A 25,183-nucleotide genomic window follows, 5' to 3' on the forward strand; every position below is an offset into this window, starting at 1 on the left:
TCTCTGGCTTGCTGGCGGACCGAAGTCGCGCATGCGCAATTAGCTGTATGAAGTCGTCTTCGTGATCTGGGCCGGCCGGAGAAATGTGGCGGCTTCCTGGGCTCCTGGCAAGAGGTAACCGAACCCATACACACCGGTGGGGACAACAACCACCGCTATTCAGGGATCTGTGTAGATCCCCAGGGTGAGATAACCACATGGTAACCCTACTCCAGCAGACCTGTCAGATGTCACTCACTAAAGTTTGGGGTATCCCAGTGTAATTGACAGGTGGCTGAGGTCAGTTCCTCCTAAATGTGACTTATGTGTCCTGGGACTTTGACAGCTGAGTCCCCAGCCCCCAGTGTCCTGCCACAAATCCAGGGCATTCTATTGGCTACAATGTTATTACCATGTGTCCTCAAGTCTCAGGATCAAAGGAGGCCCTGCCTGTTACCTTGCTGGTGCTGGAAAGGGTCACTCGTAGTAGAGATGTCAACCTTCAGGGCTGACAGTCAGATGTAAAGGTTCTGGGCTCATAAATGACATTTTAAACTTTAAAAAAAAACTGCTGAAATGTATCAGTGAGACTCCATTGAAGTCTGAGACCATGCTACAAATCAGGGAGAGTGCCCCCCCCCCCCAAATCGGGGAGCGTGACCCCCCACAAATCGGGGAGAGTGACCCCCCCCAAATCGGGGAGAGTGACCCCCCCCCCCCAAATCGGGGAGAGTGACCCACCCAAATCGGGGAGAGTTGACAGGTATGTTGAAGGTAGGGTATGTAGAGAGGGTGGAGGTGATTATTTTGAATATGTAAGCTGCATCCCAACACTTCCTGCTGTAATATTAAAATGAAACCAACAAGCACAGATAATTGGCCATATTTACTTAGCTGTCCTATGGCGTAAGACACAGTGTGGCCTATTTACTTGAATAAGGCTGGAATTGGTCAGCGCCAGAAGGTGTCATAAGGCGTAGCCATGCTTAGTGAACATGACCCAATATCTTGAGTAACTAAGTTAGTTAGGTTTGTTACCTAATTGTATTCTGCACCAGCATAATAAAATAACCTTACCTTCCCATACTATGAGCTATCTACATAGGTGCCCAAGTATGTATAATATTTTTAACATTTATTGTATAATGTGGAAACAAAGTGGTCGAGCAAAACAATAAGAATAAAATGCAGGAACTGTAAAAATATACACTGGGATAGTAGAAAAGGATGGCCAGATTATAATATAAATGTATCTCTACCCAAACATGTTTGTTCCCTTAGATTAGTTACATTTAAACTAATAAAACACAATTGGTGTTTATTACGGTCTCGGCTTCTGTTTTCCTCTCCTACAGCCACTTGAGGCTTGACCATCTGTAGCACCATTGCTTATCATACCACAAGTTAATAACCTTTGGGATATTCTGTCAGGATGTTATTACTGAGGCAGAACGTCTTGCAGTAATATTCAGAGTTCACAGGGTTTTCGTTATGGGTTGACTGTTTTTTTTTTTTTTTTAAACAGTTAGAAATATACAAATTTAATGATCTGAAAACCGCCAAACCCACAATATTATATATTTTATAATACCAACTGGAGTGTTTCTGGGGATGTGACCTTGGGTTATGCAGCAGAAAACAAAGAAGCCTCAATGTGCATCCGATATGACAAATAATTTAATTCATTTATATATTTTCTTCTAAGAAGTATGGGTCATTTAGTTCAATCTTTCGCCCACATCAGGGTAGACCCTTTCAGAAGGATTTCCTACACCACCAATTTTACACTGTTTCCTCCACTGCACGGAGAAAATAATAAAGAAAACAATGATATAGTCAATTGTTTGGGATGTGTGACACGTACGCGGTGTCTAAGGGGTTAATATTTAGAAGCACTATATGTGCTATTAACAAGTGGTAAGAAAAAAAGAAATCACAAACTTATCGCTGCACCAAAGTTTACTGCCAACTTTCTCTTAGGGGAAGACATTTCTCAATGACTATTACATTTATGTACTATGATCTACTGATTTAAATAGGGCAGTATTTTTCAACAGGGGTTTCTAGAACCCCTTGGGTTCCCTGCAATTTTCAATTTATTTGAAAAGTGTACTACATACAGAAGAATGTATAATGCATCTGATCTCAGACACGCTATTAGAGAGGGTTGGGGTTCCTTAATTGCATCTGATCTCAAACGCTATTAGAGAGGGTTGGGGTTCCGCAGAATTTCAACATATGTTTGTTAAAAAGGGTAAAAAAAAAAAAAAAAAACACTGAAATAGGGGTTGGTTTGGTGAGCTCAAACTAAGAGGAGAGACCACATACCTAACAAACAATTTACAACTAGAAATACACAATCTTAGCAAGCTGAAAACCGCCAAATTCACAAAATATGTTTTATAGTACCAACTGGAGTTGTATCTGCTGAAAGGGTCTACCCTGCCTTGGTAGGAGGCTTAAGATGGTTTGGCCAAAAGATTGAACTAAATAACCCCTACTTATTAGCAGAAAATATTTAAATTGGTGAAATAATTTGTCATGTTGGAGTTTCTTTGTTTTTCCATTAATTTAAAGATGCAGAGCGGGGTGTTTGTAAAGTCTATTTGTAGAGGGGACTTATGAGGGACGGTGTCCAACTCCTGTTCTTTCTTTTTTTTGCACCCCAGCCCTGTGCCGCTTCCATGCATCGAACGTCACGGTATGTGGAGAGACCGAGGCTCTGAGTTCAACGTCCTTGCTCCCTCTGGGGCAGAATGCTGGTGGCAAAAGGTGAGTGCATAGGTTTGTCGTAATCTGTGGTGGGAAAGCAGTGCATCTGAAGCACTACGCCGCTTCTCTTCTACTCTTAACCCTGTGCGTGCCGGAAGGACCGCGGCACCAGAGTGACACAGACCCTTCTGCACTTCGCAATCACGTGACCGCCCCTCAGAGCGAATCACTGATGACGCGAACAGGAGGGATGAGTCTTCCGTTCCCCTGCCTGCCAGATCGCGTTTCGCTCTCCACAGGAGTGCATAACGCGATCTTCCCTTGAAAAATTAGCTTATGACCTCTTACATAGTGACTACTCAGGGGGGATAGAACAGTAATTAAAACCAGAGACAGAACATGAAACACAGACAGAGCTCAGTGCTACATCCAAAGACACTAGTACATGGTACAGTGCCTAAATATATATATATATATATATAACCCTCTCTAATAGCGTTTGAGATCAGATGCATTGCAAGGAACCCCAATCCTCTCTAATAGCGTTTGAGACCAGATGCATTGCAAGGAACCCCAACCCTCTCTAATAGTGAGTCTGAAATTAAATGCAATTAAGGAACCCCAACCCTCTCTAATAACGTGTCTGAGATCAGATGCATTATACAGTCTTCTGTATGTAGTACACTTTTCAAATAAATTGAAAATTGCAGGGAACCCAAGGGGTTCTAGAAACCCCTGTTGAAAAATACTGCCCTATTTAAATCAGTAGATCATAGTACATAAATGTAATAGTCATTGAGAAAGGTCTTCCCCTAAGAGAAATATATATATATATATATATATATATATATATATATATATATATATATATATATATAGATATCTTTTGAATAAAATGGTCTTTTAGTTTAACTCTTTGGCCAAAGTGTTGTGAGCCCTTGAGTCCCTCCAAGGCAGACCACGCCTCAAGGGTCCTAACACTAAAATAGATTCTTAATAACCTGTACATTACCAGGAAGAATGATTTATAATAAATCTGTCAAAATTAGTTGCATAGTTCTAAGTCTGATTGAAGCTCTTATTAACCTGTATAATACCAGGAAAAGCACTCTGTATTAGATTTTTCGCAATCAAACTGGATGTAAGTTCCCATGGGTGTGGAAGGTGTAAAGGAGTGAGCTTTAACCATTTAAAAGTGGGAGGGGGTGAGCTTCAAACTAGGGAAGGAGGAGCCACCCTCCAAATCAGCTAGGACCAGCTGAACAAGAATTGCAAAACATTCAGTATAAGTGTCAGAGGAGTGCTACTGAGCATGGCAATATATATATATTTAAAACCAGAGAAAGAACATGAAACACAGACAGAGCCCAGTGCTACATCCAAAGACTATATGTGTATGTATATGTATGTTGTGGTTATTTTGGGGGTTCAATATGAGCTTATAGGGGTCCTGAATGGGTTAGAACAGTAAACTCCTTCCCCTGCTATATTGTAAGTATCTTGCCTGCCGAGCATGTCCTGCCCTTTTTAGAAAAATTCTAGTGTTCAAAATCAAGATTTTCCTAATCTCTAGCTTAATCTTAGAGCTTCATTGTAACCACCGGACACTTTTTATTATGATATGGAAATCAGCACCGACTACTGCCATAAACCAGAACCAGAGTGACGATTCCAAATGCAAACTTGCTGTCCGATTGGGTTCCTTCTGCCGTTATCTTCGACGTGGTTCGGCCATGTGTGGGAAGTTGTGCAAGTATTAGGGGCCTCGTAGCTGGATGGTTCGGAAAAGGGGTACAGTGCTACAGAGGCGGGCAATTTTAAATAAAATAAAAAAAAATAGATCGATACATAATAGAAACTGAAACAGATCCTCATTTGCCATTAAAATAGGTCTCTTAAAATTGCAGTGACAATGTACCCCAGACATGTTTATAAACATTGTAATAGGAAGATTAGCAGGGACTTTGCTGCCCTTCGCGGCTTTACGCTTCCATTATCCGGTGTCCTTTTTGTTTTTGTGACAGGCCATGTTATATGGAGGGACATGAATACATTGGATTAATCTCACCAGTGAAACCATTTTAAAATTACACTTTTACTTAGAGCCCTATACTTTCTTTTCTTTTAAGACCAACTACCTTAAAGGAGCCTTCTTTGCGGCTTTATCATTTAACTTTTTTTTTACTTTAATAGGTTTGAAACGGGGTCTCCAGAGCTGAACCGTTTAGATTTCAGCTCCAGGGACCCCCTCCTTCCTGAGATACGTACCTCTGTATGGGGTGCCGGTTGGAAGCCGGGCTGGGTTCACAATATGGCAGTTTAAAAGTCCTGCCGGCCAATAGGAAGCCATGACGTCATCCCTTGCGACTTCCTATTGGCTCACATTACCGGGACATTTAAACTGAAGAGAGATACCGACACCCCCTACGGAGGTAAGCATCTCGGGAAGCAAGGGGTCCCCGGAGCATAAATCGACGCGGTTCAGTTCGAGAACCCCCTGCTTCAAATCTAAAAAAAAGCATAGTCACTCCTGGGAGATATATATCAATATGCAAACAAAAAATAACAATGTAGATCAGTTAGTGTTAATGTTATTAAAAGATTATTAACTGCTACACACGTAGAATCTGTCACCGCATATAGGGATCCATACTGTATAATTCTTTCCTAATGGGTGCAAGCGGGAAATACAGTAGTAATTGCTCTTTATAAGTCTTTCTCCAGGGGGTGAGGATGGATCTGTATATATTGTTGTGGGACAGGCTTTGAGCGATTCCTTTCTTTTACATATAGTTGCTACAATTACCTTTTTAATGCATTAAACATATCACTGCCATTAGTTCACTGTGGTCTTATATTGGCCGGCACCGATGGTGCAGAAATATTAAGGCATTTAATCACAAACTCTCGTAGGAAGTAACTGTAAACTCGACATGCATGGGGCAGAGTTCAGGTGTCCAGGGCTGGATATGATATGCTTTTTTTTTTTAAAAATTCTCTTAAGTTAATGAATATTGGGGTACTTTTGCACAGATCGAGGCTCTGCACTTACTCTGTAACATTATCTATTGTTACAGTTTGCAGCTCAAACTGCTGGAAACATTGGCAACAAATGATCACAAACAGGAAAGTTTTGCAAAGATCTCGCACTGCTGGGGAAGTGTGCTAAAGCCTGCTATAGAAATCAGATGCTATAAAACTCATTAAAAAATGGCATTTAGAGTTCAATAATAAAAATGCAAAAATGCAGTAAGTATGATCTAATACTACTGAACTGATTTATTAAAAATAAAAAATCATGCAACATTTTACATTTTGCTGCTTTAAGGCAATGTTGACTCGGATGTTTGCAAAGCGTTATTCATGATCCACTTTTATACATACTGAACTGTTTATAACAGTGTCTGCATTGATCGCCATATTTTGGTATTTCACTTTTTGTTTTGCTTTAAATTATTTCTCCCTGTCTTTTTTTTTTTTTTAATTTAATGCTCAAGGGAGATGAGCATTTCAAATATTACGTGCCCGGGAGGTTAAAATGGAGCTCTCCCCAGGGCCCATTGCAGTCTAAAGGTTACCATGATAAACTCAGAAGCTGGAGATTAAGAAAAATGATTTTTAACACCAAACAACCCCCCAAACCCCCCCCCCCCCCCCCCCCTCCTTTAAAAAATTTTTTTTTTTAAGAGCTGGTCATCAGGGGACAAGATACTAACAATATACTGTACTCGTTAAACGCGTATAGACTTCAGGGATGTATTACTGCTTTAACAAATAAAGGTTTCTGTGAATGGCTGGAATGACTATGTTACCTTCCCTGCACTGAATAGAAGTTCAAGCCCTTGTGGTTAAATGCCATTTTTTTAAAAATAGTTTAAATACAACTTTTCAACTCTTGAGCTGGACACATCGGATCAGACCATTGATACACAGCCTGAAGCTCTTATGGCGTTATGTTCTGAATGATGGTAAAGGCTCAACAGTACATGCATGCATGTATTCAGGCATAAGAGTAACAGTGGGAAAAGAAGTCCCTGCCCCGAAGAGCTTACAATCTAAGTGATAAGAAGGGAGATCTTACAGAGACAGAAGGAGGGCGTATTGTATTTGGTTTCGTTATAGATAAATCCGTAAATAAAAAATGTGTCTCTGTTGACCGTGTTCCACGACTTTTAAAAAATGTAAAAATAAAAAGGAGTTAATTTTATGTTGGGGAGAAATTGTTATTAAATGGCATTTTCTATTAAAGAAACAGGCATTTAGCTTTCAAAAGAAAAACTGTACAAGTTTTTGACGTAACTTTCTGTATAACTCATTGTAATATCTCTCTGCAAACTTCCTTCCCCAATCATCCAGTAACCATTCCTCAAAATGCTCAATAATGGTCATGGAGCCACTTGTGGGCATCTAGAAATGATTTAGAAATTATGCAATTTGCATCGCTGGTAGTAAACTCTGATCCCTCTTTGCCAGTGTGCCTGGATTTGCTTCCCCTACTTTTAACATTTAGCCCACTGATGCAGAGACCCACAACCGCTCACATAGAGAATTCCTTCTTTAATAAAATATTTTGTAGTGGTCAGTGTGATGCTATTAGTGGGTGAAGACCATCACTACCTATTGAAGTTTACAAATATATATAAGAATACTTATTTTATTTAACAAAAATTGCTTTCTTTGAACAACCCCCAAACAGTAGAACTTTGCTTCATATTTAATTTAAAAAATACCACTTATGAGCTCAATTACATGTCTCCGACAGGTCCACAAACCTGCCGTTCCATATTATCTCTTAGCATGCAACACTTGCACTGAAGCCAGGGATTCTGGGTAATGACATGCAAATGAGCACTCAGTGCGCCACCTTTTTGCTGCTTGTCCATTTTAGCATGGGCCCCTATAAGCTTATGCCTGCCGTATTACACAGCTTTTTTCAGCACATCCAACTTGCAGAGCAGCTTAACGTCTCCTTGAAATCAGACACAACCTTTTGCAATGGCACTTTGGCCAACAGGAAGCAAGCGCATTGCAGTGAATATGTTTGCTATGCTTCAGCGAGCGAGGCCTTGTGAATAAGCCCCTAAGGAATATTTCATTGACATTACAGAAAATACAAGTTCTACTGGAGTTGCCGGTGCTCTCGGTCACTAGAAACCTGTAAGATGAGAGGGGGGGGGGGGGGGGGTTCTTCAGAAAGATTTACTTCATTAGGACTTTCTAGCATAGATTTTGTGTTATGTACACCGGCCTGGCATTTTTCCAATCGCCGCATCTCTTTCAACACTGGGAAAGTCCATTTCACCAATCATTCTGACAGTAGAGCAATAGGTGAATGACTTTCCAATGTTCTTAAGAAAAGGTCACCTCCTGCACACTATACAGAAAGTAATGAACAGTAGCAAATAAATCAAAAAGCAATAATGATTATGGGTATCACCCCATTCTCCGGAAAATGAGCATTCCGCACTGTTTAATGATGATGATGTCCTCCTTCCGAGTTGCTACTTGTCCTTAAAGAAAATGTGTCTTTGCATTATATTTGCTGGGTTTTCATGCGTTTGTGTGCTGTTTTGTCGCCCCCGCTGTCCTGTGCCCTACAGTAACCGCTGACAATCACTTCCAGCTTTGGAGGTTCTCCGGGAAACTGATAAAAGGCTTTGAAAGTGGGTAGTGGGATGGCAGTCAGATGTGTTCTTGCCAGGAACTTGCATCCACCCCATCGCCCCATTTTGATATATATATATATATTTTTTAATGATTAAGAACAAGATATGGGATGTAATGCTTATGGAGAAACCATCAGATTTTCTAAGCAACAGCGTTAATAAAAATAAATCCCCCCCAAATCTTGTTTCCCTGGCTCTTGTCCTAATCAAACAATTGGTCTTGATTCACTAAACGCTATTGTGGTTCTCTGAAGATAGATTTTTTTTTATTTTTAACCTTGGAATACAACCCCCCCTCATCTCTATTTTAACCACAGGACTCCTCCTTCCTTCCACTGTTATATCCCCACGTTTACCTTTTTTAAACTGTTGTGCCCCCTCCTCCCCCCTACAATTTTACACCTTTGTGTAAGGGGCTAATCCGGCCCTTACATGTTTAACTGAAAATGTGAAAATTCTGTGTAAGCTTTTAATAATCATGTACCGTTCTATTTTGTATTCTTGCTTACAATAAAAAGGCGAAGTTATTAAAAAAAAAGTGGGTAGTGTGATTGGCAGAATGGGTATTTAGATCAGTAAAACGCAACCTTCTTCCCTTGCATCTGATTTTTGCACAAAATAACTTTTTGGAACAGTAAAGTGGTAAACAAGAACAACTTGGAGAATTCTATCACACTTCTATCATGGATTCCCCCCCTCTTTCTTGCAGTTACACGTTCCACTCATCTGGGTCCCAGAATGGGCAGAGCGGAGAAGACCAAAAGAAAAAAGGGACATTTAGGTCCTTTTCGTGTCGGCTCCCACACTACACAGCCCTGGATGCCTTTGGATGGGTAAGATAAAGAGGGTTTGTTGTTTTTTAAATACCATAATATGACAACTCATTAACTTCTTGTCATGACTGCTAGAAAATAGACAACACCCTTATTGGAGAACACGTGAGCGAAACTTAGATGCCTTCTAAACAATTGCCTTCGGCAACTTCTTCGTCGTGAGCGCTCTCGCATATAACATCTTGGTTTTACAGGAAACGCAGATAGTGCAAAAACTGGGTTCTTGTTTGCCAGGCTTTGCTTGAGGATTTGGGTGGTTGAATATTGTGTTAGGTTTGTGTAATTTGCTTTCTCAGGTTATACGAGTGTAGTTAGGTCTGTGTAGTAAGTCTGCAGTCTGATAAAGCTTATCTACAGCTCTTGAACAGTCTATCTTTCTGTAAATATTTATTATGATGTGCTTCATAGACTTGAAACCATAACTCCTTTTGATTCGTTGGTGCAAATGTAAAATACCAACAACATTTGAAACGCTGTTGTATAGATCAGTTTTTTGACAGCATGTAAATATAGTTCATTTTATATTGAGTGACTGTGAGTGCCTGTATTCTTTTTAACCCTGCACTCTCCCTGGGTGCAAGCTGTTCATTAGATCTGTGTGACTTTTTTTTATATATCTCTTTTTGAATGTACGAATTGGCTTAATCTGTGTAATACTATATCTCTCCCACAGGGGGCCGCGGCTGTGTTTTTCTTGCAGTTGGCTCGACAGGTCTCCTTTCAGAGATGTGCTCCCAACCCATCACGGGAAGCTAGTTGCCCTAAACGCTCTTACCTGGACCAGATCCTGACCTCTATCCCACTGAGCCAAAACGCATGTGAGTAATGCCCCTCTTGTTTGTCTTTTTATCGGGGATGATGCTGATGCATAGCAACTCTTTTTTTCCCGCCAAAAATGAATGATACTGTGAGATGTGCTCTAATACCGTTCTCATGTTGTCTGCGTGTGTTTATCAGATGTGCGGTCATACATTGTTCCAAAAGGAGCCGAAGCTTGTTCCTGGGATGTAAACCATGTGGAAAGCGAACATAGTCCTCCAGAATCAGATAACTCTCCCGAGAGTTTATCTTCAGCCTCCTCTTCTGGCAGTGGGGTGCTTCATTTTGTTTTCGAACAAGGTAATGTGCCTATTGACTGTAACCCAAAACTTGTTGAGAAAGACACTGTGGACAATTCCCCTTCACCTTTCTGATCCATTGGTCCTCACCTACTTTGGATATTGCAGGTGAATCGCAGACTGGAAACACAAGTAGCATTAGCACCAGCTCCACGTCTGGATCAGGTTCTGATGGTGAGGAGCCAGCAACGAGGCCTGGCCAAGAGGTAAGACACTCCCCCATTTCTTCATTTCTCTACCCATGAGGATTATAGGTTGCTTATCTGCGGATATGTGCATGGATGCAAGTCCAGTGTATTCAAGTCATAGGGAATGGAGCTGGGGGTTCAAAGAAATGTCTATTGTAGCGACCGAGTGTGCAGTGAATGGGTGCAGAGATGCATAGTTACAGAGACTGTCACTTGCAGAGGTGCATAACAAGGCCAGAGTCCAATTGCTTCAAAGATGGGTGCTGGGGGGAACACAAGCTGTGACACTACTGCATCTGAATAGGTTTCAGGGCAGATTAAAGGGCCGGTAAGAGCTTGCAGTTCCCTGTGCTTTGTTACTGAGGAGATGGGTTATAGTGTGCATACAGAGCCTTCGATATAATCACTGGGATACATATGGTCATTGGGGGATGTGCTCACTCCTTTCCTCTCCTCACAGCTGGAAGAGCCCGAGGGAGAGCTGGGGGAATCTCTGCAGTTTGCAGCATCCCGGCTGTTGGAGGTGACTGAGAGCAGTGTGCCCGTGGTGCTGAATATCATCGGTAAATCCCAGCCTTTTACATTATATCCCTATCATTTCATCTCTGAAAAAACACAATGTTGATCCCAACCTCCAATGAATCTTCATCACCTAGTTATAATGTATCTACCATTTACCTGCGTCATAGGGAGCGATATGAGGATTTGAACTTGGGATCTACCGGTAAAACATACATTAAAAGGCTTGTCACTTTTACCACCGCAGTTGGACTACGTATTTCTCTTCTGTCCCCTGTACTCTCACATGTGGCCTCTTTTTATTCACAGCTATGGCCTCTTGCACGTAGCCTGACTCTTATGCGGGTTACATAGACAATGGTGTCCAGCTTTTTATGCAATGCTGATTCCTACGTATTTCTGCAGGAATTGTTAGCGCAAGGGACCGTGCTGATTACAGCACCGCTTTCCGCTACTTCCAGGAGGCTGCAGAGAGTGGATACAGCAAGGCCCAATACAACACAGGCGTGTGCTATGAGCAAGGAAGAGGTGTCGCTAAGAACATGACGAAGGTACGTAGCACCCATTAAATATGTTGCACGTGGGTCACTGCAAAGCCCACGGATTGGGCTGTGAACGTGATACTGGCGTGTCCAAGATGGGTAGAAGGCTGTACCAATTTCTCGCACTGTTAAAGGGACAGTGCCTGTGCAAATCTCATACCGTGGTGCGGAAAGACAGGCCATGTCTTCACGAAACTGTGTGCAGTCATGTTATAGTGTTGTTAATGTTGTAGGGTTGCACTGGGGGTTCAGATGGTGTCGGCACAAGGAGTTAACCATGTTCTGATGGGGGAAACGAATGAGAAGATTTTGCTACTTCTCGTATTGTAATATATCATTTTAATAACCCTGCAGGCCGCAGAATATTATCTCCTTGCAGCCAAAGGTGAGCACCGCCAAGCTCAGTATCGCTATGCACGCTGCGTCTTACAGTCACAAGATGTATCAAAGCCGGAGGACACCCAGACTGCTCTATGGATGCTCCAAGACGCAGCTCAGGTTGGGATGCAACAGGTTGGTATTTAAGGCAGCTGCGATTTAAATCTGGTACTACATACTGTGGGTTATCTGCGTGCAGAACTGTTATCTTCTCTCTCTTTGAAGGCTCAAGCATACTTAGGAGTTTTGTATAGCAGAGACCCTCATCTGGATCCGCAGAAAGCAGTGAGGTACTTGTGGATGGCTGCTGAGAACTTGGTAGGTGAGACTAGAATGATTGGGATATTTTATAGAATGGATGGAAAATCACAATAATGTAACTTTCACACATATAAATTAATGAATGAGCCCCAACTAAATGACCCACTGCAACTTCCATACTATTAACCATGTTGTAATCTCCAAGGCCATTGAGAGGCCCCTAACATTCTGTGTTCTCTCTGTAACTCACATACATTCTTTCCAGCATGGGGGGCCCAGAAGATGTTCAATCGGGGATGAAGAAAGGGGGGTGGGGGGAAGCAGAGTGACAGAAGGTACACATACACTGGGATTTACAGAAAGTGGCAAAGATAAGGGAGGACAATGAGTGACAAATAGGGAGTGGGGTCTGAAAGATTGACAGATGTGTATAATGTCAGAAAAGAGAAGGAGTAAACTGCTCGCCTATGTGTATTCTAGGTCCTGTAGAAGATAAGGTAGGTGCAAGGGAGGTATAACAATATATAAAACAGAGAGAACTCAAAAGAGAAATGAGTCCAAAGCACCCCACTAGTATGCACTCGTTACCTAAGTAATGATAAGATACTCCTAATTGCCAAAACATTCAGATCCCTACCAGGGTACTGAGAGCGACGAAAGAACAAAAAAGGTTTATTACATCAATCATATTACACTTAATAGTTAAAATCTTTGTTAAAATCCCCACACAGGAGCGGAGGAGAGGAAAGAGGGGATTAGCTGACTGAATTGCTACAGTGGTATCTGTAGTCGGTGAACTCCCCTTCTTCCCTGCGGTCACTATAGCTCTGCGGTATCAGCTATCAATGATTGATATAGTCAAGATGCGTAAATGCAATTGGATATTAATGATAGTGATCCCAAGTCAACAATGCCAGCAATATGTGATACTATACTGTTGCCATCCAAATATCTCTGGTTAATTCACTACAACATATAGGTCTGTTCCAGGCAACATAAGGTTACCGCAGACCCAAAACAAATGCAGTTCTTAAATAGCTGACATATACCGAAAACTCACCAGCCATATACTAGTGGCTAGTGGTATCAATAAGACTTAGAGAGTACACACATTGAACCTGCACATAATTGCCACCCAAGTAGTAACAGCTTGAAGTGGAATTGCCCGCATAGGATTAATTCTGGGCAGTACAGGGTAACACAGTATACAGGGGGTATAAATAATCCATCTACTGCTAATATGTAACTGCTATTATGTAACCAGAGGGTACAAGTGATACTTATACTGTTAGTGTCTAACTGCTAGTATGTAACCAAACAGCCTTGCAATATATCTGTTCGTGACAGAAGAAGAAGCACGTGTAAATTACATAAACAGAGCAGCCACATAGATTATAGCCAAAAGCAGGAGGAAGTGCCCGCGTCGCTAAGGGTTGCAGCGAAGGGTGTGCCGCCGCTCCTACATGACGTCATCTCTAAGTCTTATTGATACCACTAGCCACTAGTATATGGCTGGTGAGTTTTCGGTATATGTCAGCTATTTAAGAACTGCATTTGTTTTGGGTCTGCGGTAACCTTATGTTGCCTGGAACAGACCTATATGTTGTAGTGAATTAACCAGAGATATTTGGATGGCAACAGTATAGTATCACATATTGCTGGCACTGTTGACTTGGGATCACTATCATTAATATCCAATTGCATTTACGCATCTTGACTATATCAATCATTGATAGCTGATACCGCAGAGCTATAGTGACCGCAGGGAAGAAGGGGAGTTCACCGACTACAGATACCACTGTAGCAATTCAGTCAGCTAATCCCCTCTTTCCTCTCCTCCGCTCCTGTGTGGGGATTTTAACAAAGATTTTAACGCTTAAGTGTAATATGATTGATGTAATAAACCTTTTTTGTTTTTTCGTCGCTCTCAGTACCCTGGTAGGGATCTGAATGTTTTTGGCAATTAGGAGTATCTTATCATTACTTCGGTAACGAGTGCATACTAGTGGGGTGCTTTGGACTCATTTCTCTTTTGAGTTCTCTCTGTTTTATAGATGATGGCAAGTTGTCTACACCAATAACCCATTTTAATATATTGTACTATGTGGGATCCTTATTCTTTTAACCCAACACCCAGATCTTGCACCTGTTCCTTTGTGCACTGAATACAGAATGAGTGTCCCTAAGGCAAAGAAAATTCTTTGGGGGGGGGGGTGCAGGGGGGTTGTCCAGTATAAAATAAAAAATTGGGCCCCACGTGTATTTTAGTAGCTTCCGGTCTAGATAATGTATCGGATTTGTAATAAAGAATAAAGCAGGGTTCTTTTCTATGAAGGTGCATCACTTAACTCAAGTCTCCTAAATATGCAATAAATGTGCTTCGTAAAAGCGTCCTCAGCACTTCTATTATCTTTAAAGCCGCTTCTGGTCCAGGGAAGAAGGTTATTAATGCCAGAGACATGTTACATGTTAATGCTGGTACTATATTGATGCTCCGAGTGAGTGAATCCCTGTGTTGCAGGGATCTATTGCTAAAAGTCTTCTTTTGATATGAATTATTAAGTGTGCTTGAGAAAGCCTTTATGGTGTACACCGGCTTTGTCCTTGGCGGCACCGTACTGAACCTTTTTGTTGGGACGCGCATTCCAGTTAGACCAGGAGTGGCCAACTCCAGTCCGCAAGGGCCACCAGCAGATCAGATTTTAAGGATATCCCTGTTTCAGCACAGGTAGCTCAATCAGTGGTTCAGTCATAGACTGAGCCACCTCCTGAAGCAGGGATATCCTTAAAACCTGACCTGTTGGTGGCCCTTGCGGACTGGAGTTGGCCACGCCTGAGTTAGACCACACATTTTAATTTGTGTCTCCGGGGTGCAGCCGCCTTTTTGATTTTTGCAAGGTACTGGTAAGATTAACCCTCAGAATAATGCAACTACAAAGAAGGGAATTATATTGTGGATAGGATAGATTTACCCCTACACTCACCCATAAGCACAGTGGTGATGGTTGTGTTAAAGGTCTCACTAATTGCTCTGTAAATAATAAATATTAAAACCAAACTGATCTTTCCGGTTTATCGTCTGATTAGGATGCTCAAAGCAGGTATTATCTGGGAGTCTGTTACGAAAGAGGATTTGGGGTTCCAGCCAACAGACGAGAAGCACTGAGACATTACGAGAGAGCTGCAAGAGCAGGTCATGGGCTAGCTCAGCGGAGACTGCTTGAGATGCATCAGGAGCAGGCAGAAGGTGAGGTCTTGTTTGCTCAGGTATTTCACTACTACTAAATAGGTCACTTACTTACATTACTTGCAATTGTGATTGGATCCGTCATTTCCAGTTACTGGTCTCTTGTCCGTCCTGGATCCATTTACATTCTGCATCTCCAGGGCTGGCCAAAATGCACTCACCGTGGGTAAGTGCATGTTTGTCTGGCGAGGCTGTGTTGCAGAAGGCAGGGAATTCATCCAAAGGCTCCTTTTCTGCAGCTTCCCAATTCAAACCTGTGCACTTTTAGCCCTGCTGAACTGTACTCTATTCTAATTGCTACCCGGACAACTTCCTGTTTGCTTCTGGCTACTTTTCTGAAATGCACACAGCACCAAACAGATACCCTTACCCCGCACTATACTGTATAGACGGTATAAATGGGTTCTCAATGGTGCTGATTCTTCTCTGGACAAACACCCTCGACTGTCGCGATGTATGTAAATCTTTACAAAAGAGACAATACAGTATAGGGAATTATAATACAATAAGTACAACAAACAAAATTGGACAATAGGAAAGGAAATCCCTGCCCCGGAGAGCTTACAGTTTAAGTAGGATATATATCCCCACTTAGAAAATGAGGGTCTCATACAGTACATCAAATATGTTTATTTAGTGTATAAAGACACACAAAGCTGCACTTTTGGAGGATACAAGCCCTTCCTCGGGTGTAAAACTGAGGTGTAGGAGAGAGGGAGTGCGTATGTGCAGAGAGTTACTAGGAGAGAGGGCGTGTATGTACAGGGAGTTAGTAAGAGAGAGGGAGTGTGTGTATATGGTGGGAGTTAGTAGGAGAGAGGGAATGCGTGTATGTGGTGGGAGTTAGTAGGAGAGAGGGAATGCGTGTATGTGGTGGGAGTTAGTAGGAGAGAGGGTGTGCGTGTAGCTGGTGGGAGTTAGTAGGAGAGAGGGAGTGCGTATGTATGGAGGGAGTTACTAGGAGAGGGAGTGTGTCTGTATGTGGAGGGAGTTAGTAGGAGAGGGCATGCGTGTATGTGCAGGGAGTTAGTAAGAGAGAGGGCGTGCGTGTATCTGGTGGGAGTTAGTAGGAGAGAGGGCGTGCGTGTATGTGGTGGGAGTAAGTAGGAGAGAGAGGGCGTGTCTTAGTGGAGGGAGTTAGTACGAGAGAGGGCGTGTGTGTATGTGGTGGGAGTTAGTAGGAGAGAGGGTGTGTGTGTATGTGGAGGGAGTTAGTAGGAGAGAGGGAGTGTGTGTATGTGGTGGGAGTTAGGAGAGAGGGCGTGTAAGTGGAGGGAGTTAATAGGAGAGAGGGCGTGCGTGTATGTGGAGGGAGTTAGTAGGAGAGAGGGCATGCGTATATGTGCAGGGAGTTAGTAAGAGAGAGGGCATGCGTATATGTGCAGGGAGTTAGTAAGAGAGAGGGTGTGTAAGTGGAGGGAGTTAGTATGAGAGGAGTGCGTATGTGTGTGTGGAGGGAGTTGATGTCTTCTAGTGACATTACAAAAATGTGTCCCTAGTGCCTCTCAGAATGACATGACCATTTGTCACGCAGGAGCGGCAGACCAGGTCTGTGGCTCTCGGGACAGTGCAAGCTTTAGTTCCAGCCTTGATGCAGATCTGAGTGCTGCAGATATTCAAGCACTGGAGCTGCAGGGTCTGACTGGAAAATTTTAGCCTAGGGGGAAATCCGAACCATCTGGCCCAGGAATCAGGTGGCCCCCACACCATACGTAGGCGCACGCTACACACACCCTACTACACATATGTATACACTATACAATTGTCAGGCTCCGTACACAAACAAAGAAACACACAATAAACAACCACACCAAATATAAACACCATTTACATACAGTATGTACACACACACACACACACATTAATGGATCAAATGCACACAGGATGCATGAACAAACACATACTGTATATAATCACATGTACACCACACACACACACACACACACACACACACACACACCATGCACAATATTCATACAAATGTAACACACTTTATTGCCCGCAACAGCAATAAATGTGTTATATATTACACACACACCATACGTGTCATATACACACACAGTATATATGTGTGTGTGTATATGTACATGCACACACCCATACACGTTTTGTGCATGTGCGCGCCCACACGCCCCCTTACATGCATCATATATACACCTCCCCTTAATCATGGATACCCTTATTACCAGCACAGTGCCGAGAGGAGCCAGCCCAAAGATCTGGCGCAGCCTGGGAGGAGATGCCATTTGAGCTCTGCAGTGCCACCTAATGGCCTGAATCTGCAGTTGGCTCAGCTGCACACAGCAACCCCTCCTTTCTGCAAACGGCTCCAATGTTTAACTTCTGACCGGTCGGAAGGGGGCGGCAATTTCCCCCCAGGCTCGCGTCTTACTGGAGGGGGTCAAACATACAACCATCATAAGACAATGGTCAGCTAGGTGCTGCCATGTATACAGCAGCAGAGGATGTGTACCCACATAGAACAACATTGAGTTTATGACCGTGATCTGCTGAGTGTTTCTAAACATTTTTACCTGAGGTTGTTGCTGCGCTTTATTGCCATAATATCTTCTCTCTCCTTAATCTTGTTTCCTTAATTGGTCATTTGAAAAATCAGGGGTTTGAATAGGTTTTATCTTGTAGTTGTAGTGGAGTTGGAGCAATGCAGATGGCCATTCTGAGACCCCATTGTAAATGAAACACGTTCAGAGTGATTTTACAGCTTTCTATACTTGTCTCGTAAACTATAAAGGCATCAGTCGGCTAGTTTTCACATATTAAAGCGAATATTGCTATGAATTCAAGTTGGTCCTATTGGAGACATCATCATCGTCCCATAACTGTCTCCTAAACCCAATTCACCTCTAGTGCCCTCTAAAACCGTCCCAAGGTCACTGCCCCTTCCTGTGCCACGACCTCACACTTCGATTACGCCAAACTCGTCACCATCACATCTGATTTAAAGCATTTCAATAGCCTGGACTCGTGACTACTTCTCCCCAAACACACACTGACCAACCAAGGTGGTGAGGCACTGCCATCCACTGTACGTTCACCTTCAACTGCTGTCTCTGAGTCTCCCAACATGCCACTTCAATTGTAAGCTCTCTGGGTCAGGGATTCCCTTTCCTATTGGGCGCTTTTAGAATTGATGCACTTTTTGGGGTCTAACACCCTGTATTGTATTGCTTATTTTGTAAAGTGCTGCATACATGCATGCATACATACATACATACATACATTGTTGGTGCTATATAACTAAAAACATACATCCATTTAGTCCCTTCGCTTTCTTCAACCAGAATAGCAATAGTCTGCCTCCTCACATCAGCCTCCTCCTACTGCAATAGTAATATACAGTGCATGATCTCCTGCTGTTCTGTAAGCTTATTTCCTACTGCAGGTTGATAGTTTTATCGTGTCTGTGTTACAGGACAGAGCTCCCTCTCCGTCAGTTTGAGGACAGCTGCGTCAAGCCCTTGCCTTACAGTGCTGGAGAAAATGAGCCTACTGCCAAGAGCCAGCAACGCCCTTTCTACCAACAGAACAAACAGCTTGGGTCTACCTCATTCGCTGAGTGATGGGAACCTATTGGTAATGTCCCCCGTGGACAGTGGGAGCTACAGCCTGACAGCAGGGCAAGTGAGGAATAACCCACTTCCACTGGCCTCTCTCCGAGCAATTGGGGTTGGATGAGCAGATGGGTGTCTAAGAGCACTTATAGCAAGGTCCCTGCACAAGCACAATCAGGATAAATCTGTGTTGCAATCACATTGTCTTGGCACCAGGTCAGCTTTAACCTTTTGATCCGTAATAAGTGCTTTAGTGGCATTATTTGACTCCTTGGGAATGTATTTCTACTTGTATGACAATATTGCCCTTGTGGCTGTCTTTGTTTAGTCTTATGGTGGTTTGGTTAAGCCTTTGGACTTGGACACACCATTTGTGGGTTAAATTCCTCTCTCTCTGCCTCTACAAACCACTTTATTGCCCTTTGCTTCAACTGTCCTGTTCATATAGAACAAAGGTGAATGCTTCCAAATAAGAAATACCACAATTGCAGTTTAGTGAATAGGCCCCAGAAACCTGACAGCCACATATAGGACAGAAGGCTGGAGCGCCTGCTTAACCCCCATAAGGTAGCCCAGCGTTTCCCAAATGGTGGGTCGCGACCCGGCACCGGGCCACGGCACCAAAATTGCCGGGTCGCAGCGAGGCTGGCCGCGCGGTGTCTCCCGTCCCCCCCGCTCAAGTTAAAAAACAATGGCGGCGATTCCCCCCGCGGTCCCGCGCGCTTGCGCAGGGCAAGCAGGGCCCGCTCCCTTCCTCCCCCCCCGCTCCCAACGTGGGACGGAGGAGGAAGTACCAGCTCCTCTGTGGCCCGCACGTTACATGGGGGAGGGTGGAAGTACAAGCTCCTACTGCGGCCCGCTTCCCCCCGCGGCCAGCTTCCCGAGTTCACCTCCCGTGGCACCCCCTCCCGAGCCCACCTCCCGTGCCCCCAAGCCCACCTCCCGTCCCGGGCAGCAGGGGATATCGGGGGCAGCAGGGGAAAGCATCCGGCGGCAAGGTAAGTCACCCCACCCAAGTGTCCCTGGCCCCCTCCCTCCCACCCACCCAAGTGTCCCTGGCCCCCTCCCTCCCACCCACCCAAGTGTCCCTGGCCCCCTAAGTGTCCCTGGCCCCCTCCCACCCACCCAAGTGTCCCTGGCCCCCTCCCACCCACCCAAGTGTCCCTGGCCCCCTCCCACCCACCCAAGTGTCCCTGGCCCCCTCCCACCCACCCAAGTGTCCCTGGCCCCCTCCCACCCACCCAAGTGTCCCTGCCCCCCTCCCACCCACCCAAGTGTCCCTGCCCCCCCCTCCAGTCACTCACATCCGTCGTTGCCTGTAATTCACTGTTTGTGTCTGTGTGCGTATAGGGGAGAGCGAGTGTGTGTGTGTGTGTGTGTATCAGTGTCTGTGTGTGTGTGTATCTGTGTGTATCTGTATCAGTGTGTGTGTATCTGTGTGTATCTGTATCAGTGTGTGTGTGTGTGTGTCTGTGTGTGAATCAGTGTCTGTGTGTATCAGTATCAGTGTAAGTGTGTGTGTATCAGTGTTTGTGTGTGTGTGTGTAGCAGTGTCTCTGTGTGTGTAGCAGTGTCTCTGTGTGTGTAGCAGTGTTTCTGTGTGTGTATCAGTGTCTCTGTGTGTGTATCAGAGTGTGTGTGTGTGTGTGTGTGTGTGTGTGTGTGTGTGTGTGTGTGTGTCAGTGGCTGCGTGTGTGTGTGTATCAGTGGCTCTGTGTGTGTATCAGTGTGTGTGTGTGTGTGTGTGTATATCAGTGGCTGTGTGTGTGTGTATCAGCGGCTGTGTGTGTGTGTATCAGCGGCTGTGTGTGTATCAGCGGCTGTGTGTGTATCAGTGGCTGTGTGTGTATCAGTGGCTGTGTGTGTGTGTGTGTGTGTGTGTGTGTGTGTGTGTGTGTGTGTGTATATCAGTGGCTGTGTGTGTGCCTGTGCAGGCCCTATGGGCCAGTATAGGCAATAAATTTTTTAGTGGGTCACGAAAAAGAAGTTAAAAAATAACCGGGTCACTGAAAAAAAAGTTTGGGAAACCCTGAGGTAGCCTTTACATCACGATGTCTGGCATTTCAGGGGCCCCATAACGTAGTGGCTACATCATTGACGTTTTTTCTTTAACTTCTCTTCCATTTTCATTCATTGGTGATCCTGAGATCCCGATGGTCCGGAGGGGTCGTGGAACTCTGGGACTGCGGCCCTTCCGGCACTCAAACGGTTCATTAAGCATATTGTTTTGTGCCTTATGCAAGATGAGACGAATTTCTCGCAGGTCTGTAGACTGTATGTCTACAAATGTCTTCAAACCCCCAAATAAATAGATTTTGGTCCCAGAAATACGCTGGAGAAGAAGGCACCGGCTAAGTATTTAGATATGCAGAAAACCCCAGAAATCGCGACTAGTTTACCTTTTATTGGCTCTCTGATAAAGATGGGGGATAAGGGTAGAGGGAGCACTTTAAGGACAAACAAATACATTCAGAGGCCCCAAAAGAAAATTATTCTGTGCTTTATTTCCATAGAAAGAAAAGCAGCCCTATATGTGCTTAAAACTGTTAGATTTGTTTAAGGAATCTAAATATATTGTTCAATGCTTCGCTTATTGCTGCTTTAAACCCCTGCAAGAGGGGCCACCAGCTATGCATGGAAAGCAATGTGTTGCACACCACTCCGAAAAGGGGTTTAAAGCGGCAATCTCCCCAGATGCCTCCCGAGTCTAACTCGTATAATTTAAGGTCTATTTGTCACTCGCTGCTATTCCTTAAAACTTCCTCTTGATTTGACATTGAGCTCTTGCACTTTGAAATTAAGTTCTATTCTATGAATACGGTTTATGGCAATTTCCCTTGTGGGGGTTGAGGGGCTGTCACTAAGGTGGCGCCCCAGCAGCTAGGATAGCTAATAGAATACCCAGCTCAGGGGTAATCCAAATTTGTTGGGGTAAAAGACAACTCTGGGACAAGCCCGCAGTGACTGCTAATCAGTGACAATGTTCTCTGGACCAGCTGACTTGGTGTCCCACTAAACAGAGCTGTTCATGTCCAGTACAAGGTTTGATTGGGTTGCTGGCCTCAAAATAATTGATTGCTCCAGATTACAGAGGGAATCTTTTTGGAAGCCATAGATTTGGTCTGATGTCAAACAGGAGAGAAGTCCTGTTACGGTTACCCCAAACGCTCTGGGTAGTGGGTGTATATGTATGTATGTGTCACCCCCCCCCCCTTAGATTGTAAGCTCTTTGGGGAAGGGACTCCTTTTCCTAATGTCTACTTTTATGTCTCTAGCACTTATTCCTATTATGCCACGTGGTACTGCGGTACTGCTGTAAATAACTATGGACAGTACATTGATGGTGCTATATAAATAAAGATATATATACAGTACTTGCATACATATCACATACAATATACGCACAAACTCTTGTGAACACTGCTCTCTTAGTCTCTTAAATTTCATAGTGTAATCTTTCACTAGCACTTAACAGCAGCAAATATATATATTTACCGCACTTCAACGTGTAAGGAGCATGCTGCTGGTGAAAAGATTGGCCATACATATGAGAAAAAACAGAAAGTGAATCCCTGCGCTTCTCCCAATAAATGGGGAAATAAATATTCATAGTGAAACCTAAGTCTGTAAGACAAAGGAGACTTTTGGTTACATCCTTGGATCAAATAATGACAAGCTTGCTAACCAACGTCAAGGTAAGTCTCAGTAGCAGGTCCCTAGGCTAAATGCATACAAATGTTCTGTGAAATATTCCCGAAGGGGTTAATAAACTAAGCATAAGCTTATGTAACTTAGTGCAGTTAAAACTGTTATATGCCAGTAAAGATACTTACATGTATGCAGGTAAAGTGAAAAGTGAATTTAAAGGGACCTTACTGGGAGATTATATACTTTGAAAAGGAGGGACTAACCTCCCACAAGCTGCTCAATAAGCTGTTACAGACTTGCAGACACTATGTATATTTATTTTGCCATTTATTGTTAGCCCAATGGGAGAAGCGCAGGGATTCGCTTTCTGTTTTTTCTCTTGACGGCAGCAGTCCATTCTAAATTAGTGTTTTTTTGTCGTAATTCTCATATAAAGATTAAAATGCTGAGATCCAATATCCAACACAATTTTTCCAGGACCATCATCGTTGGGTTAGTGACCGTTCAGCCCAGCCGTTGTGGTTTTTTTTTCCACCCCTGAAATAGGAGGACATTTTAAAACCCCTACTGTATGGCTGTAGTCTTACTTGTTAATCTTTTTGTTATTTGTAAGGCTTCAAACTGAGCAATTTAGGATACACTGTTTTTATTTTGAGACTTTTTTGGTTTCTGAAAGGCTCTGCAGTGTTAAGAGAACTCCAGTCCTCAAGGGCCACCAAGGGGTCAGGTTTTCAGGATATCCCTGCTTCAGCACAGGTGCTGAAACAGGGATACCCTAAAGGCTGCAGACCAAGCAATATCCTACATGTGTTTCTTTTTTAATAAATCAGTTCTGTACTATGAGAAAATACTTGTAGCGTCAACTCTGAATGACATTTTTAATGTATTAGGTAACAAACTTTTTTTTTTATCATTTTGGTTTTATTGGTTTTCTGATGCAATACAGGAATGGTTATGATATCCAGTACAATTTTTACATTGAAGTTTTTCTAGCATTAACACCAGTCAACATTGGATGGTGGGGTGGAGGTCTGCCCCTCGATGCAAGGTTATTTCCATCTCTGTGGATCCAACATCAACCATCCGTGCGGTTATGGCCTAAGACTTACCACAAACCTTTTTTGTTTCTATAGCAACCATTTACAAAGTCACAGATCCTGAGTCAGTACTCCTCTGCAGCCATTTAGTGAAACCCCGAGCCAAATCATCGGTGATCGATCACAGGAGAGCAAATCTATCGGCAACTTGGCAAATTACTCATCAGTGTGGATTGTATTGATGCACATATTCAAATAGGGGAGGGGCGGGGGGGGACAGCTTGGACTGCTGCTTTAAAATCTGACCTCATAGTAGCCCTTGAGGACTGGTGTTGCCCACCGCTGCTCTAGAGGCAAAAGGCCCTATCTACTGCTAAAAGGTATACACCTACAGTATATATATTTATGAAGAAGAAAATAATTGTATTATGATAAACTTTTGAAAAATATAATGCACTCTAGTCTGTTGTTCAATAAAAGCATATAGTTTAACATTTTCATAAAGTGAAGATGGAATCCTGTATCATGAAGTTAAAAGCAGTTCCTCCTATCGAACGCTTATTTTTGACCCCCACTATTTTGTTACGAGTGGGGAAGCAGAGGCTTTCCAGAGAGGAGCCTTGTTATTTTCAGTTCCTCCCCTCCACGGGGAAACAAAATGGATGTTTAAAATCTCCCACATCACGCAATAGGCCAACAGGACGTTTCTATTGGCCCACGTGATATGTGGGATTCCAGTGGCACCTCTTCCTATAAGTACTTCAGGGTGTTCCCCACACCTGAAATTAACACAGTCCAGTTGCAAAGAGACCCCTGATAAAGACGGGGGTAGAGAAAACAACTTCAGGAAAAATAATATATTCAGATGCCGCCCTCCCCCCCCCCCCCCCCAAAAAAAAACATTGTGTGCTTTATTTCCAAAGAAACAAAAGCAGCCCTATATGTGCTTATAACGGTTCCAGTTGTTTGAGGAATCCGATGATTTTGTTACATTCTTAGTTTACCGCTGCTTATTTTTTATTTACAGGTTTGCAGCAGGGGGTCTCCGGAGCTGAACTGTTAATCTCAGCTCCCGGGACCCCCTGCTTCCAGAGAAACTTCCCTCCGTAGGGGGTGCCGGTATCTCTGTGCTGTTTAAATGTCCCGGTCACCCAGGCCAATATGATCCGCTGGGCTTCCTGTCGGACCGTGTGCTGTGGCACTTTTAAATGGCTGCATGTGTATACCGGCACCCCTACAGAGGTAAGTATCTCTGGAAGCAGGTAGTCCCCGGAGCTGAAATGAACACAGTGCTTCAATCCTGTAATTAAAAACAAATAATAATAATTTAAAACGCAATGCAGCCTGTTCTGCTGCTTTAAACCCCCTGACACAGGGGCCAGCTATGCATGGAAAGCAATGCCTGCACACCACTTTGAGAAGGGGTTTAAAGCAGCAATCCCCCCACAGGCCACTATGCGTTTAACTCATATCATTTAATGTG

General features: G+C 43.5%; 1 protein-coding gene across 1 annotated transcript; it reads left to right on the top strand.

Moving 5' to 3' along the window:
* Window positions 1-23,190, top strand: DELE1 (DAP3 binding cell death enhancer 1). The gene is made up of 13 exons (XM_075602029.1): window positions 1-114; window positions 2,649-2,751; window positions 9,067-9,190; window positions 9,864-10,008; window positions 10,148-10,309; window positions 10,417-10,514; window positions 10,957-11,059; window positions 11,421-11,566; window positions 11,912-12,070; window positions 12,161-12,253; window positions 15,284-15,443; window positions 18,877-19,582; window positions 21,050-23,190. The coding sequence occupies exons 1-12, from the start codon at window positions 84-86 to the stop codon at window positions 19,137-19,139; spliced, it is 1,587 nt and encodes a 528-aa protein (XP_075458144.1). The 5' UTR covers window positions 1-83; the 3' UTR covers window positions 19,140-19,582; window positions 21,050-23,190.
* The last annotated feature ends 1,993 nt before the right edge of the window (window positions 23,191-25,183 follow it).

This window comes from Ascaphus truei, chromosome 5 (assembly GCF_040206685.1).
Source record: "Ascaphus truei isolate aAscTru1 chromosome 5, aAscTru1.hap1, whole genome shotgun sequence".
In the NCBI taxonomy this organism is placed as follows: domain Eukaryota; kingdom Metazoa; phylum Chordata; class Amphibia; order Anura; family Ascaphidae; genus Ascaphus; species Ascaphus truei.

Excerpts from the sequence above, each read along its gene's own strand:
- DELE1 (XM_075602029.1), top strand. The coding sequence starts at position 84 with ATGTGGCGGCTTCCTGGGCTCCTGGCAAGAG. Across the intron at positions 12,071-12,160 it reads CTCAGGTTGGGATGCAACAG|GCTCAAGCATACTTAGGAGT; the intron begins GTTGGTATTTAA and ends CTCTCTTTGAAG. Across the intron at positions 15,444-18,876 it reads GCATCAGGAGCAGGCAGAAG|GACAGAGCTCCCTCTCCGTC; the intron begins GTGAGGTCTTGT and ends TCTGTGTTACAG.